General features: G+C 43.3%; 2 protein-coding genes across 2 annotated transcripts in view; one reads left to right on the plus strand and one right to left on the minus strand.

Moving 5' to 3' along the window:
- The window catches only part of SNRNP40 (small nuclear ribonucleoprotein U5 subunit 40), a 37103-nt gene extending 33318 nt beyond the window's left edge, over nucleotides 1-3785 (minus strand). The window contains exons 1-2 of the mRNA XM_082685767.1: nucleotides 3529-3785; nucleotides 1246-1375 (exon numbers count right to left, since the gene is read on the minus strand). Coding sequence (XP_082541893.1) covers nucleotides 1246-1375; nucleotides 3529-3672 — 274 coding nt within the window. The 5' untranslated portion in view covers nucleotides 3673-3785. The remainder of the gene's footprint in view (nucleotides 1-1245; nucleotides 1376-3528) is intronic.
- Nucleotides 3786-3884: 99 nt separating this feature from the next.
- Nucleotides 3885-15098, plus strand: part of ZCCHC17 (zinc finger CCHC-type containing 17) — a 56480-nt gene continuing 45266 nt past the window's right edge. The window contains exons 1-2 of the mRNA XM_082685769.1: nucleotides 3885-3992; nucleotides 11981-12101. Coding sequence (XP_082541895.1) covers nucleotides 12036-12101 — 66 coding nt within the window. The 5' untranslated portion in view covers nucleotides 3885-3992; nucleotides 11981-12035. The remainder of the gene's footprint in view (nucleotides 3993-11980; nucleotides 12102-15098) is intronic.

Here is a 15098-nt window from a genome sequence, read left to right on the forward strand (position 1 = left end):
AGCAAAGAACTAAAGGACTCACTTTATCCCATAAAGCAACAAATGATGTAGGAATAAAAGACAGTCAGATGCTCCTGATATCTTCTCTCTTGCTTTTTTCTCATGACTCCTCTAAAGTGATTTTTTCAACTTATTTCTCAAAAATGGGTACTGCCAACTAGTAGCTGAGAATCTGGATGCAGAGTTTGTTTTTTGTTTTTTGTTTAAGATTTTATTTTTAAGCAATTTCTACATCCAGTGTGGGGCTTGAACTCAAGACCCTGAGATCAAGAGTTACATGCTCCACCAACTGAGCTAGTCCGAAGTCCCCAATTTAAAAAAAAATTTTTTAAAAGATTTATTTATTTATTTATTTGACAGAGAGCGATCACAAGTAGATAGAGAGGCAGGCAGAGAGAGAGAGGAAGGGAAGCAGGCTCCCCGCCGAGCAGAGAGCCCGATGTGGGACTCGATCCCAGGACCCTGAGATCATGACCTGAGCCGAAGGCAGCAGCTTAACACACTGAGCCACCCAGGCGCCCCTTTAAAAAAAATTTTTAAGTAGGCTCCACACCCAACATGGAGCATGAACTCAGCCCCAAGATCAAGACTAGCATGCCCTACTGACTGAGCCAGCCATGTGCCCAGAACTATTTTTTTTTTTTAAAGAATTTTATTTTTAAGTAATCTCTACGTCCAACATGGGGCTTGAACCCACAACCACAAGATCAAGAGTCACACGCTTTACTGATTGAGCCAGCCAGATGCCTCTTGAATGCAGATCCTAATGATTTACAGGGAGATTATCCAACTGAGTTGCCACTTTACCATCTCCACCCCCCCTTTCTTTCCCATGTGCTAGGATTCTATGAATGGATCAAGAGGAAGGTCTCACATCTGAGAAAAGGAAGCTCTCTCTCCCCTAATTACTTCCATTAACCTGGTATGCCTAGATCTCTTGTCTGGCTCAACCCACTCAAGATCTGTCTCCATGAGGAAGATATTCTCAAAGTAGGGCAACTCACTTTCCAACTAGTAACATATTCCCTTTTATATTTACCACATGGACCTTGAGGTCTATACCCAAGATCATTCAATATTCTTATTGTACTGTATAAGAATATTCAATATTCTTATTGTACATTAGCTATGTAGTCTATGACATGACGGATTCAGACTGCTAACCTTCTTCGGCACTGGAGGTTTTAAAAAATAATCACAACTTAGCAGACAGCAATTATTCCAACTTCAGAAACTATCTCTTACATATCAGTCGATCAAATCCTGCAGATGCTAAGGTGGATCCATTGGGGTGAAACTTGCAGCAGTACACTTCCCCTTCATGTCCTGAGAGCAGCATGATTGGGGCCTGAAGGGAGGAACACCTTGGAGGTCCCTGAACAAAAGACAGAAGTATAGAGTAGTCACTACCTACAGGCAAAGGAGGGTGCAAAAGACATGGGAAACAATAATTGAGTAGATTTCTCCTGATTTAGAGAATAGCAACTCTTCTTATACTAACTTATGCCTCCAAATTGATCCCTTCCTGCTGTAGTGTCTAGTGTCTACCTGTTTACTAACTACTCGCTCACTCTCCTCCGGTCCCACAGCCAACTTTTAATTGCTCAAACATGTTAAGCTCATTTCTGTCTGAGGATCTTTACACTTGTTGGTCCTGATCAGAATCTTCTTCCCTTGATCCTCCTGTGTTTAGCTCCTTCCAATGTTTCCTCTTCAGAAGGTCTTTCCTTCATCACTCAAACTACACCTCCCCTCTGTATTCCATTACTCCTGCTGTACTTCTTCACAGCACTTACCACTACCTGAAATTACCTTAAATATTTGCTCACACATTTTTTTCTTTTTCCCCAGTAGAAAAGCAGCCTTGTAAGTGTAGGGACCCTGCCTGTGTCATCCAATACTGTTTTCCCAGTCTCTAGCTCATTTAATGACTGGACTGTCACAGCCTCCCAAACATCCTGCAGGGTACATATTACCCAGCAGTTTTGATTATGGTCTTGACACCAAGCCTAGGCTTGGATAATTCAATGAAACCCAGGCTGATACTTTTTTCAGAGAGAAGGATGGGTGCTACTATTAGTGCCAAATATCTTTAGTGGTTTCTGGTTTAGTCAAAAAAATATTATGTGCTGGGCTATTTTTCTTGGCATTGGAAAAGTAGTACTGAACAAAATAAACAATTGAGTTTCTGTTCTAGGAAAGGAGGAATAGGAGAGAGGGAGAGAGAAAAACAAAACATACAGCAGGTGGTAGGTGCTATGGAGAAAAAAAAGCAACGTGGATTAATGCATATGGGGTACTGCAATTTAAAGCAGTGTAGTCAGGAAAGCCTTCCCTGAAAAACGGGATAGCTGAACAAAAATTTGGAGGAGCCGGAGTGTGTAAACCATTTAAGAGCACTCTGGTAGAGTGCAGCAAATGCAAAGACTTCGAGGCAAGAGCATGGAAGCCAGCAAAACGAGCAGCATCAGCAATGGAAAATAGGTAGATCTGAGAGACACATGGAAAATGGGCAAAAGATTTTAAGGATTTTGGTTTAACTGGGTGAAGTGGAAAGCCACTGAAAGTTTTCAGCTGAGGGAAACATGATCTGACCTTTTAGCAAGGTTCTCCAGTCGCTGGACTGAGAATAGACTGACCATACAACAGCAGAAACAGGATTACCTTTTAGGGCCTCACTACAATAATGCCAAATGAGAAAATAATGGATTAGACCACGAGTTAGTGATGGAGGTGGCAGAAGGGGTAGCAATTTGGTATATATATATTTTGAGGATGGTGCCAGCAGGATTTGCTCATCCACCAGAGGAAAGGTTGAGAGAGGACACACGCATTTCTTGATCTGAGCCTAGCAGCACAGGAAAAGAGATGTGATCATTACCTCCATCTTACAAGAAATGCAGTTAAGACTATGGATTTGGGATTTCAAGTCTCTTTCTATCATTTACCGGGTAAATTTACAAGAGATTGCACGAAGAGTTCCTAACTCTTAAGCTGTTACCAAGATTAATGGAGTTTTCGCATACAAAGCCCTGGGTGCACGGACTCCATGAATGTGAGCGATTGTTCGGTTGTCGTTAATAACAGCACCAGTGCTGAGAAACAAAGGGGAGAGCAACTTGCCCAAAGTCCCAAAGCGAGCGGGTCTCATTCATTTCCTTCCTTCCCTCATTCATTCATTCTTTCATTCATTCATCCATCCATTCTACCACCTTTTTGAATGTTTACTCTATGCCGGCTCTCTGTGGAAGATTAAGTATGAAAAAGCCCTGGTACCGGTTTTGAGTTCAAGGAATGTAACTTTAATTCTAACGCCCTCTCCCAGGGTGGTCGAGACGCTGAAAACAGGCGTCCAACCTGGGAACGAAGGGACCATCTGGAGGGTTGTTGACCACCTCCACAGTGCTCCCCTATTTTAACTGCAGGTAGCTATTCTCGTTCCGCCCTCGCAGTGCGGGATCACCGGGTACTAGGCTCTCAGAGAGGAAGATGAGCGTAGGGCCGAAGGCTGTCTGCTACTTCACTTACCGCTTGCAGCAAAGCGCCAGGCGCCGTCGGCTGCTGCCCGGCTCCGGGGCCAGACCCCGCGGCTCCCAACAACAATTCATGCCGCTGCCGCTTGACTGGAACCAGTGGCAACTCTGGGCCTTTGCGCTTTTGCTGCTCTATCATGGCGGCAACCACTCTCCTCAGCGCCGCCACTGACCGCGCCGACACACTCAGGCAACGCGCGATTGGTTCCAACTTAGTTCTTCCCCTAGAACTTCCGGCTCCGAGAAACCAATCGCCTTGCAGTATTCCCCTATGCACCGCCCCCTGAGTGCTCTCCTTTTATTGGTCAGATCTTTCCTAGCGTCACGAGAGTACGGTGCCAGGATTGGTGGGTGGGGCTGGAGTCCCACCTAGGCGCGCTGTGTCTTGTGGGTGGGAGCGCTGTCTGGTTTTGGCGTTTCGCGCAATGCTGCGGCGGGGAGACCGGGAGCTGACACAGAGTAAGTGGAAGGAAGGTCGGGGGTGGGGGGCTGCGGCATCTGGAGGCGGCACCTCGGTTGTGTGGCCTGAGTCTGGCCCTTCTCAGCTGATGGTTTTCAGGGGGCACAGGCAGGCCCCGAGGTCCCAGCGCCTGCATGTCCCAGCCTGGGTTCCCCTTCTTGGCCGGAGCAGAACGTTGGGGTCTCTGCAGCCGCCTGAGGCCCTCGACCGCTGGCTTGTTCGTCCAGCGCTTGCCTTGTCCAGCCCTGTGCCTGTGCCGGATGCCCCCAGGGAGGAAAGCCTTGTCTCCCGGCTCCACCAGGCTCCTCTCTGGCTAAGGAGGCCGACTTGTTTCTGCCATTGATTGTGCTGTCTTTGACTAGGGCCTGCTCTGTGCCTCTCAGAGAGACGGAGATGAGAGGAATATCCGACCCCTGCTTCTCCAGAGCACGGTCTTGTGAGAAATTTGGATTCATATCTGGGAACTAGGTCTCTCCTTAATCGTCCAGCTGGTTTGGGAAAGAGCCTTGAGGATACATGGTGAACCAGAGATGGTCCCTGACCTCAGGGGTTTGAGTCCGGGAGGGCAAACCTGTTAAACGGTGATCTCACTAAAGATCTGTAGAAGACCTGCTGCTTAGGAGACATGCCTGATGCTATGAGTGCCTGAAATAAGCAGAAAGGCGTCTGTGAGGAAAAGATGCCTGAATGGATACCTGAAGGAAGGATTCTAATTACTTGAGTTAAGGGAGGAAGGCAGAATATCCCAGAGAGAGCAGCATGTGCAGGGGCCCTGTGGTGAATCGGAGGAAAATGACTATAAGGCAAAAAAAAAAAAAAAAAAAAAAAAAAAAAAAAAAGAGGCCACAGTGGCCAGTACAGAGGGAAAGAAGAAGAGTCTCTACAGGTTGCAGCGGGAGGTGGGTAGAGGTGCCGGACTTTTACTTCAAGACGGATGAGAAACTGCTGCGTTTTTGTTTTTGTTGTTGTGGGAGAGAGTGGTGAGGTGGGAGAGGTGGCTTGATCCCTCAGTCTCAGTAGCATAAACAGGTTGGAGGAAGGATAGATGCAGATAGACCCAAGTGGTGAGAGAGATAAGCAATGAGGACTGAGGTAATGGTATCGGTACAACTGCAGAGAACTGGACAGATTCTAGAGATAAGGGGGTAAAATCAGTAGAACTTAGTGGATGGATTAGATTCAGGGAGTGAAAGAGAAATCAGACATAACTCCTGGGTTTCTGGCTTATGCATCAGGGTAGTTCTTTTTTTGGACGGGGAAGGGAGAGGTCATTCATGAGATCCAGGAGGTAGTTTGAAATACAGCTTTGGAACTCAGAGATGTTTTGGGAGATATTTAGCTGGGAGTAATTTGCAGATGGGTGATAATTGAGACATAGGTGTGGGTAAGATCAACTGAGAGAACCTCGAGTGGTCCCAGCATGTAATGGCCAAGAACAGGAACAGGACTCCACAAGAGAAACAGAAGAGCTAGGGTAGAGGACCAGAAGAATGTTGTCTCAGCAGCAGGAAATTGTCTGTGTTAGGAAATCCTGGAATTCAGGAGTGCCTGGGTGGCTCACATGGTTGAGCGTCTGCCTTTGGCTTGGATTGTGATCCTAGGGTCCTGGGATCAAGTTCTGCATCGGGCTCCCTGCTCAGTGGGGAGCCTGCTTCTCCCTCTCCTTCTGCTGCTCCCCCTGCTTGTGCTCTTTCACTCTCTCTCTCTGTCTCTCTGTGTCAAGTAAATAAATAAAATCATTAAAAAAAATGATGTCCATGAACTGATCCCATTAAAAGAAAACCTGGAATTTAAATATCATCAGAATTGAAAAAAGTCTGTTGGCTTTATCTTCATGGAGCTTATGGTGTCCTTCATGAGAGTTGGTGTGATGGGGCCAGAAGCCAGATAGGAGGCAAAAACTCAAGAGAAGGAAAGAAGGCAGTGAATCTAGAGAGTATTTTCCATATATATGATTGTAAAGGAAAGGAGAGGATGTGGAAGCTAAGGGAGATGAGAGGTCATCAGGGACCCAATTTAGAGGGTGATGGAAAAATTGAAAATGCAAGAAAGAAATTGAGTCATTGATAGTGTTCTGAGAACATGGGAGTGGATGGGATCCAAAGTACTGTTAGAGCAATCTTAGGAAGATGGGAATGAAAGAGGTTTTTGCAGTTAATAGAAAGGAAGAAGAAAATGAAGGCAGTAGCACAGGTTGTTTCTGTGTTTTGTACTGGTAAAATGAGTTTTCTCGTGGCTTTTATTTTTTCTGTAAAGCAGGTGATGGGATCATATACTTAGAGTGAGAGGAGGTCAGAGATTTGAGTGTAGAAAGTGTGAAAGTCATTGTAGATTGTGGGAGAATGAGTAGACCAGAGAAACATAGAATTGTCTTGCAGAATTAAGGGCCCATTTGAGGGGCGCCTGGGTAACTCAGTCGTTAGGCATCTGCCTTCCGCTCAGGTCGCAACCCCAGGGTCCTGGGGTGGAGCCCCACCTCAGGTTCCTTGCTTGGCTAGAATCCTGCCTCTCCCCCTCTCTCCCACTTCCCCTGCTTGTGTTCCCTCTCTAACTATGTCTCTGTCAAATAGATAAAATATTTGAAAGGGAAAAGGAATATAAAGAGTGTTTTTATAGAATTGTAGTATGTACTTAAAAAAAGGCCCACTTGAGGTTGGAGATCATATTTTTTTTCTAGGAACATTAAGCTGTTCAGTGTAGGCATGGAGAAGACATATCCAGGGATAGTGAGGACCAGGGATTTGACTTGCTCAGCATACTTTCCACTTCTTAATGTGCCTTCTCTTACTGAAAAGTTTGGGATGCTAAAAGCAATTTCCTAGACTCCTTTGCACCTAAGGTGAGAATTGAATTTGGAGCTGAGTTAGATGTGGAGACAAAAAGGGTGAGAGCCATCCAGTTTTGCTGACAAGTATCATAGCAGAGGCACTGGATTTCTTTAGTCAACAACTTTCTGGTTTAGTGACTTCCTGCAATGATAGCCATAACTTTTTTGATCATGGCAAAGAGTTATTTTGTGGGTTAAGACTTGTTCCTGTAAGTTCTAAGGGAGCCTTCTCCTATAGCTCTTCAAGTAATCTTGTAAGCCACATAATATCTGGCAATAACTCCTTTTCTGCTTAACTTAGCTAGCATGGGTTCTGTAGTCTGCAGTTATACTCCACTCATGCCAGAAAGGTGAGCTGTAAAGACAAGGAGTTAAAGGGAGGTCATTCTAATTATTAAAATGGTGGGCCCTGGAATCTAAGCTGGAGAGGGCTAACAGGTTGGAAGAAAGTAGAGTTCAATAGATGAGGGTTCTAATGAGGTCAAAGAATAGTATTCTCTCCTACAGGACTTCCATTTTTCCTATTTGGTTGTCACCTCTTAAACTTCCCTATTTCCTCCAAACCCTTGCTCTCTCTTGTTTTCTCAGTACTTTGAACCTAGCCACCATTTTTAGCGCTGATACACTTGTAGTTAGCTAAGACAAGTAAAGCTTTTAGGTTAATGCATGGCAAATAAACACTGACGTACTAGCTGTTGTTATCAGAGGTCTTGGAGAACCTCCAGGAATATTGATTGTAACAATAGTGTGGGATAGAGTACTGGCCATGGGGTCTAGTGCCAACATGGTTAGCTGTAGGCAGCCTTTGTCAAGTCACTTGATGTCTGTTAGCCTCATTTTCAGCTAAATAAAAATAACATGCTAAATGAACTTCATAATTCCTTTTCAGCTTTCACGTTTTATGAGACCATTTTTGTGTGTGGTGTGTTTTTGTTTTGTTTTGTTTCATTTTACTATTTTTTCTCTTTCCTGCTTTTGGACATTTTCTTAACTGATCCATGACTGAAGTTCAAAAAGGAAGAATCATCTATCTAAGATAGTCATTCTAGTAATTTGGTGGGGAGGAGGAAGTTTGGCTGTCAGTCTCCCACCTTCTGATCTGACCAATATATTGGGTGGAACTAATTTCCTCTGCTTTCTTTAGGGTAGAATGCTTTCTCCCTTCTTTCTCTACCTGTGTTTAGCACATAGTGAGTCTCTATTCACTCATTCAAAAAGAGAAAAAAAGAAAACAACAACAACAACTTTGAGTATCTACTGTATACCAGACCCTGGGAAGAGAAAAACCAAGTAAGAAATGGTCCTTGGTTGCATGTTTGGATGAATGAATCCAGACCCAGCTCATCATTACCTCCTCCAAGAATGATGCCCTTTTGATGAGGACTCCTCATTGGAATCTCTAATGTTGGGACTTAGTTTGTATTAGAAATTATAATAAGATTTAGGTGTGATTTGCATATTCTTTTTGAGGCGGTGTAGAATAGTGGTTGAGAATGCAGGCTCTGGAGTCATTATTCTGTCTTTGTTGATACCCCAGTATTTTTACTTTTCAGCAGATTCTCTCAATTCTTATACACAGGTTGACGATAAATTAGAATTCCTTTAACTCTCAGGGTTTTATCTAGTTAGTATTGTTCTGTAGCAACCACAACAAATCCATATCCAAAGAAACAAATACAACAAAAAAATCATGGCCAGATCAGTAAGGTGACACTTGAACGTCCAAAGGTGCTTTAAGTATCTTACTGATTTAGTAATTGTTCTATGGACTTCTCATTGCTTGAGAGAAGAGAGAACAGGGTTTTTTTTGATTTTTGTTTTTCAGTTGCATGCACATTAAAAACAGCTTTTAAACAATCACTAAATTGTGGAAGTTCAGTACAGATAACATTTTTTAATGAATTATTTGAGAGTTAAGTTGCTGACTGGATGCCCCATCATCCCTGAAAACTTTAGTTTTCCTATAAAAAAGGACATTCTCTTATATAATCACAATATAACTCCTGTAATCAGAAAGTTAATATTGTATTACTACCTCTACTCTTGGCGCTGCTTCCCATTCTTAGCACTGATTCATCATTGTGGACAGCCCAATATGTGGATGTCATCATTACCCTGCTTCTTTCCACACTGGGTTGCTCTTTTTTTTTTTTTTTTTTTTTTAAGATTTGATGGAAAGAGAGACAGCCAGAGAGGGAACACAAGTGGGGGTGTGGGAGAGGGAGAAGCAGGCTTCCCACAGAGCTGGGAGCCTGGTGCCAGGCTTGATCCCAAGACTTGAGCTGAAGGCAAACACTTAATAACTGAGCCACCCAGGTGCCCTGCTGAGTTGCTCTTCTTTGCAGATTTCTTCCTCACCCAAATGTCTGCCCTCACTCTGGGCCACAATTTGTCTGCTACACCTCTCATTCCTACAGTGTATTTTTCTTGCTCTGTCCCTTGCTTTGGGAAGTGGGTGGCTAGTAATTGGGTCCATGTTGCATTCCAACATATTCTATTATTGTTTAAAACATTCAAGGAAAACGAAGCACTTACGGAAGATATTCTGTTTCTAGAATTATTGCAAAGCAGCTCCAAATGATGTACCTCCATCTTTATCAATTTACTTGCTCTTTGACGTCTACAGATGAGGTCTTACTTGACTGGACCACCATCAAACTCTAGTTTCTTTCTTACTTTTTTTTCCCCCCTAAGATTTTAGTTATTTGAGAGAGTGAGAGAGAAAGCAAGAGCATGAGCACACACACAGGGAGAGGGAGAGAGAGAAGCAGACTCTCCACTGAGCAGGGAGCCTGGTTCGGGGCTTGTTCCCAGGACCTGGGATCATGATCTGAGCTGAAGGCAGACATTTAACCAACTGAGCCACCCAGATGCCCCCAGAACTCTAGGTTTCTACAGAATGTAATTTGAAAGAAAATTTTAAGTTCCATTTTTTAAAAATGGCAACCCTCTGCTTTCGTGAAATTGTAAACCTGTTACTGTTATGTTTCAGGATTTCCCTCAGTAATGCATACTGCTTTCTTTCCTGAAGAATTGCACAGGGTTTCTCAGGGTAGTGTTCTATAGAAGGAGCCAATAGGAGAGCTTTAAGTTACGTGGTCATACACTTACCACAGCAGAAATCTGTAAGAATCAACTTAAGATTTTTTCTACTTTTATTGCTCTTCCCATGACCTTTGTGCAGAAGGAACAGGTGATCAACTAAGACATTTGAGCTCAATTTAGGTGTCCTAACTGCTGATGCCTCTATGGATTCTATACCTCACTGTATGGATTCTATACTTCACTAATGTTCCCAGAGCTGGAGGAATTAAGGTCTCTTGATAGAGCCACTGGCCTCAGGTCAATAACCTTTATTCTAGGATGTGAGGTGAGAAATGCTGGTCAGAGGGAGGGAAAGATTAGAGATGAGCCTGCATAGCTGGGAAGGGGAAGAAGCAGGATCTAACCAGGTTGTGATACATGGATTTAACCTGTTTATCAGCCATTTCTCAAGAACTGACAAATATGCCTCCATTCTATGTTCTATTAGTAAAGTAATAAAAACCACTTGTGGCTGATATAAGCAGAAAAGCACAAGTTTATTGCAAGGATACAAAGTTGTCTTACAGAACTCAAGGAGAAGGATGTAGGAACCTGGGGATGATACTAAGACCAGGATTTGGAAGACTGATAGGATTTTCTCTCATTTTTGTTTTAAGTGAGGCAGTTCAATTAATGGATGGTCCTGTAGATCAGGAAGACTTTGCAAAACTAGGACCGAAGTTGTCATATGAAAGTGAGGGGGTTGAGGAGAGAAGAAGGTATTTGGTTATGAAAAACTAAGGAAAACAGAATTTCAAGTCTTATTGTCAGGAAGTGTAATTGGGAGGAAAAAGAGACCCGAGGGCAGTACTGTTAGATTTATCTTCATGTAGCAGTGATTTATCCAGCAGAGTAAAGTGGCATGGTTAAGAGCCACTAGACTGCAAGTTCCCTCTCTGTTTAAAACAGGAGACTGAGCAAGAGTATCCATAAGGTCCCTTCCAACTCCAAAGTGGTAAGATTCTACTCAGGCAGCATCACCATCATCCAGGAGCTTGTGGAAATGTACAATCTCAGGCACCACTTCAGACTTACTGAATTGCAGTCTGCATTTTAACATGATTCATAAATAGTTAAGTAAATTTGGTAGGGGCGCCTGGGTGGCTCAGTGGGTTAAAGCCTCTGCCTTCGGCTCAGGTAGTGATCCCAGGGTCCTGGGATCGAGCCCCGCGTCGGGCTCTCTGCTCGGTGGGGAGCCTGCTTCCACCTCTTTCTCTGCCTCCCTCTCTGCCTACTTGTGATCTCTGCCTCTCAAATAAATAAATAATCTTTAAAAAAAAAGTTAAGTAAATTTGGTACATCCAAGAATGGATTGTTATGTGGGCACTAAAAAAAGAGGTGCAAGGGCACCTGGGTGGTGCATTTAGTTGTCCAACTCTTAGTTTCAACCCTGGTGGTATTCTCAGGGTCGTGACTTCGAGCCCCACATTGGGCTCCACGCTCATTGCAGAGTCTGTTTAAGACTCTTCTGGGGCGCCTAGGTGGCTCAGTGGGTTAAGCCTCTGCCTTCGGTTCAGGTCATGATCCCAGGGTCCTGGGATTGAGCCCCACATCAGGCTCTCTGCTTAGCGGGGGGCCTGCTTCCTCCTCTCTCTCTGCCTGCCTCTCTGCCTACTTGTGATCTCTGTCAAGTAAATAAATAAAATCTTAAAAAAAAAAAAAGAATTAACCTACAGCTTGAGAGTTTTGAGGATTAAATGAGATATTGGCTGTTTGGTGCTTAGCACAGTACCTGGACATTCTTGATAAATGTTACCTCTTATTACTATTATTCCCTTTTTAAAAATTCAGTTTCACACACACAGATCTCAAAGCCTTCCTTCAACAAAAGAATAGTAACAATAGCGATTAGAAAAGCAAAACAGACTAATGGCCTTGGGTAAGTATCAATTGGGAAAAAAAGGATCCAAGTTTCCACAACTCCTCATGATGACAGGGCAAAAGAGATGTGGATGAAAGCGCCTAGTGTTAAATCTAATGCCATTATTCTGTAGAGACTAGCAGGGGATTATGTGCACATTTCTTCTTTAATGCAGATGTCTTTCGCATATTGTCTGTCTTATTTCTTTGTGATAGGACACTTGAATTAGCTTCAGCAGAAGAGAAATGGAGGAGCCATAGAACATTAAGGATGAATTCAGGAAGACCCGAGACCATGGAGAACTTGCCGGCTCTCTACACTATTTTCCAAGGAGAGGTATATTCTTTCTGGCCTTAAAAACTTTCCATTTGTGTTAAGCATAATTGAGGGGTGAAAAGCAGCTGGGTTTGAAGCTTCTGTCTGCTTGAGAATATGTGGAGCATCGCAGTTCAAACAGGAAGAACTAGTGGAACATCTGGCTACTATTTGTACCTCCTTTAAGCTCCAGACTCCTAGCTGCATACTTGACATCTTCATATGGGTACCTCACAGCATGTCTAATTAATGTTTTAAACTGAATTTTTTCTTCCTTTCTTTTAAAAGAAATTTATTTTTTTAAATAATCTCTATACCTAACATGTGGCTCAGACTCACCCCGAGATCAAGAGGCAGATGCTTCACCTCCTGAGCCAGCCAGGTGCCCCTGAATTTTTTATTTTCTAACCAGATCTTTTAGTCTTTCCCATCTCAGCACATGGAACCACTGTCCTTTCAGGTACCCCTGCTAAATGTCTGGACATCATCCTTCATTTCTCCTCTTGATTCGATCTTGATTTTCTCTCTCCCTCCAGTCCATCAGCAAGTTGTACTATTGCTTCCTCCCAGATATATCTCTTGAATGTATACTTCTTTATCCCTGTGGCACCCCATTAATTCATACTCTCCATTTCTTCTTTAGCCACTGGGGTCTCTATGCCTGTAGACTATATGTCTGTAGTCCCTCTTTAATCTGGACTTGGCCTCTGCCTACCCTGACTGTGTGGTTTTGTTCTATTCTACTCACATACCAGCCACCCTGGCTTCCTTACCACTCTCAGAATTCTAAGCTTGCTTCCTTCTCAGGACCTTCTGTACATGCTGTGTCCAACTACCCCACTCTCCCACTAACTTTTTTTTTTCCTTTTCCAAAATTTTATTTATTTATTTGACAGACAGAGATCACAAGTAGGCAGAGAAGCAGGCAGAGAAAGGGGAAGAAACAGGCTCGCGCTGAGCAGAGAGCCCGATGCAGGGCTCGATCCCAGGATCCTGGGACCATGACCTGAGCTGAAGGCAGAGGCTTTAACCCACTGAGCCACCCAGGCACCCCTCCCAGTAACTTCTTTTCATATTTTAGGTCTTGACCCTAAGGTCTCCTCAGAGATATTTCCCCACCATAAATATATAGGCTCACCCTGTATTTGTATACTTGTGTAATATCTGTCTTTCTCATAAGACACTAAGCTCCATGAGGGCAGACCCCTGTGTGTTTTGTTTGCAGTTGTAGCTCTCAGTCCCAGCTAGTTGGGTAGAAAATAACAGGTGCCCATTACATCTTTGGTGACTGAATGATCAGCCTTTGAATAAGAAGGCATTGTATTTGGGCGCCTGGGTGGCTCAGTGGGTTGAGCCGCTGCCTTCGGCTCAGGTCATGATCTCAGGGTCCTGGGATCAAGTCCCGCATCGGGCTCTCTGCTCAGCGGGGAGCCTGCTTCCTCCTCTCTCTGCCTTCCTCTCTGCCTACTTGTGATCTCTCTCTGTCGAATAAATAAATAAAATCTTTAAAAAAAAAAAAAGAAGGCATTGTATTTGTAGAGCATGCAAAACCTGGATTCCTTTCCTAGTGCTTTTACTTTGTGATTCTTTTTTTAAGATTTTTATTTATTTGACAGACAGAGATCACAAGTAGGCAGAGAGGCAGGCAGTGAGAGAGGAGGAAGCAGGCTCCCAGCTGAGCAGAGAGCCTGATGCGGGACTCAATCCCAGGACCCTGGGATCATGACCTGAGCTGAAGGCAGAGGCTTTAACCCACTGAACCACCCGCCCATTACTTTGTGATTCTTGAGACCATCCCTTACTCTCTTCGAGTCTTGGTTTTTCTCATTTGTTAAACGGAGATAATCATTTCTTTCATAGGATTGCCATGATGGTAAATAAGCTATCATCTATAAGAACCATGCCTTAGATAGAGTAGGAATTCATTAACATTATCTTCCTCCTCTCAAAGCAATATTTTAACAGTATCATTCTTACTTGCTTTATGGTTGTTCATACTAGCTTTAAGGTTGACAGAGTTTCATCTTCTGATAATGGGAGGTCTTTGAGGGCAGACTTTGTGTCTGTCAGTTGGCTATAGATAATTGTGGCTCTTGACTTCTTTTAAGTCAGTCCCAACTTGTAAGATACAAAGGATAATAATGTTCTAGCAAATAGTAAACACTCTGCTCTTCAGAACCTTTGTCTTTTTTCTTTAAGGTCTGTGGTGTTCCCAGAGATCAGTGAGGTACCAGGGCTCAGAAGGGGAAGTGAGTAGCACTAGAGATGAAATTGATTTTCCTGTTGATGAAGTTTGTTTGTCAGGTGTTGCACAGAAGGCAAAGAAGAGTGCTGTGCCCTTCACAGACTGACTCAGATTTCTGAAGTGACTCTTGCCCAACAGCTGCTTAAATAAAGTGGGACTTGAATTAGTGTAGGTTTTACATGTTACTTTTAAGGATGGATGGTCTAGGGTAATGTTCGGGGAGAACTTAGTAGTTCTAGCTTAGTATTTCAGGAACACGTTTTGAAAAAATGATGGTTTAGAAATGACTGGAATTAGGGAGAGAGAAATTGCTTGATATATCAGAAAGAAGAAACTTTTTCAGAATATTCATCCACAAATATTTAATGAGTACCTGATATTTCAAAGAAGACTCAGTTACATTAAAATTCAAAAAAATTTGTCAGCAGGGGCACCTGGGTGGCTTAGTGGGTTAAAGCCTCTGCCTTTGGCTCAGGTCATGATCCCAGGATCCTGGGATCGAGTCCCGCATCGGGTTCTCTGCTCAGCCGGGAGCCTGCTTCCTCCTCTCTCTCTGCCTACTTGTGATCTCTGTCTGTCAAATAAATAAATAAAGTCTTTAAAAAAAAATTTGTCAGCATCACATATGTTAGTACTTTTATACATTCTGTGTCATTGACTCTCCAAAAAATTATTACCCTCGTTTATGGATAAGGAAACTCCTCTCAAAAGTTAATTAATTGCCCTGTGGTTAATAAATAACAAAACTGGGATATTATTTTATTTATTTTTTA

This window comes from Mustela nivalis (assembly GCF_964662115.1).
Source record: "Mustela nivalis genome assembly, chromosome: 10".
In the NCBI taxonomy this organism is placed as follows: Eukaryota; Metazoa; Chordata; class Mammalia; order Carnivora; family Mustelidae; genus Mustela; species Mustela nivalis.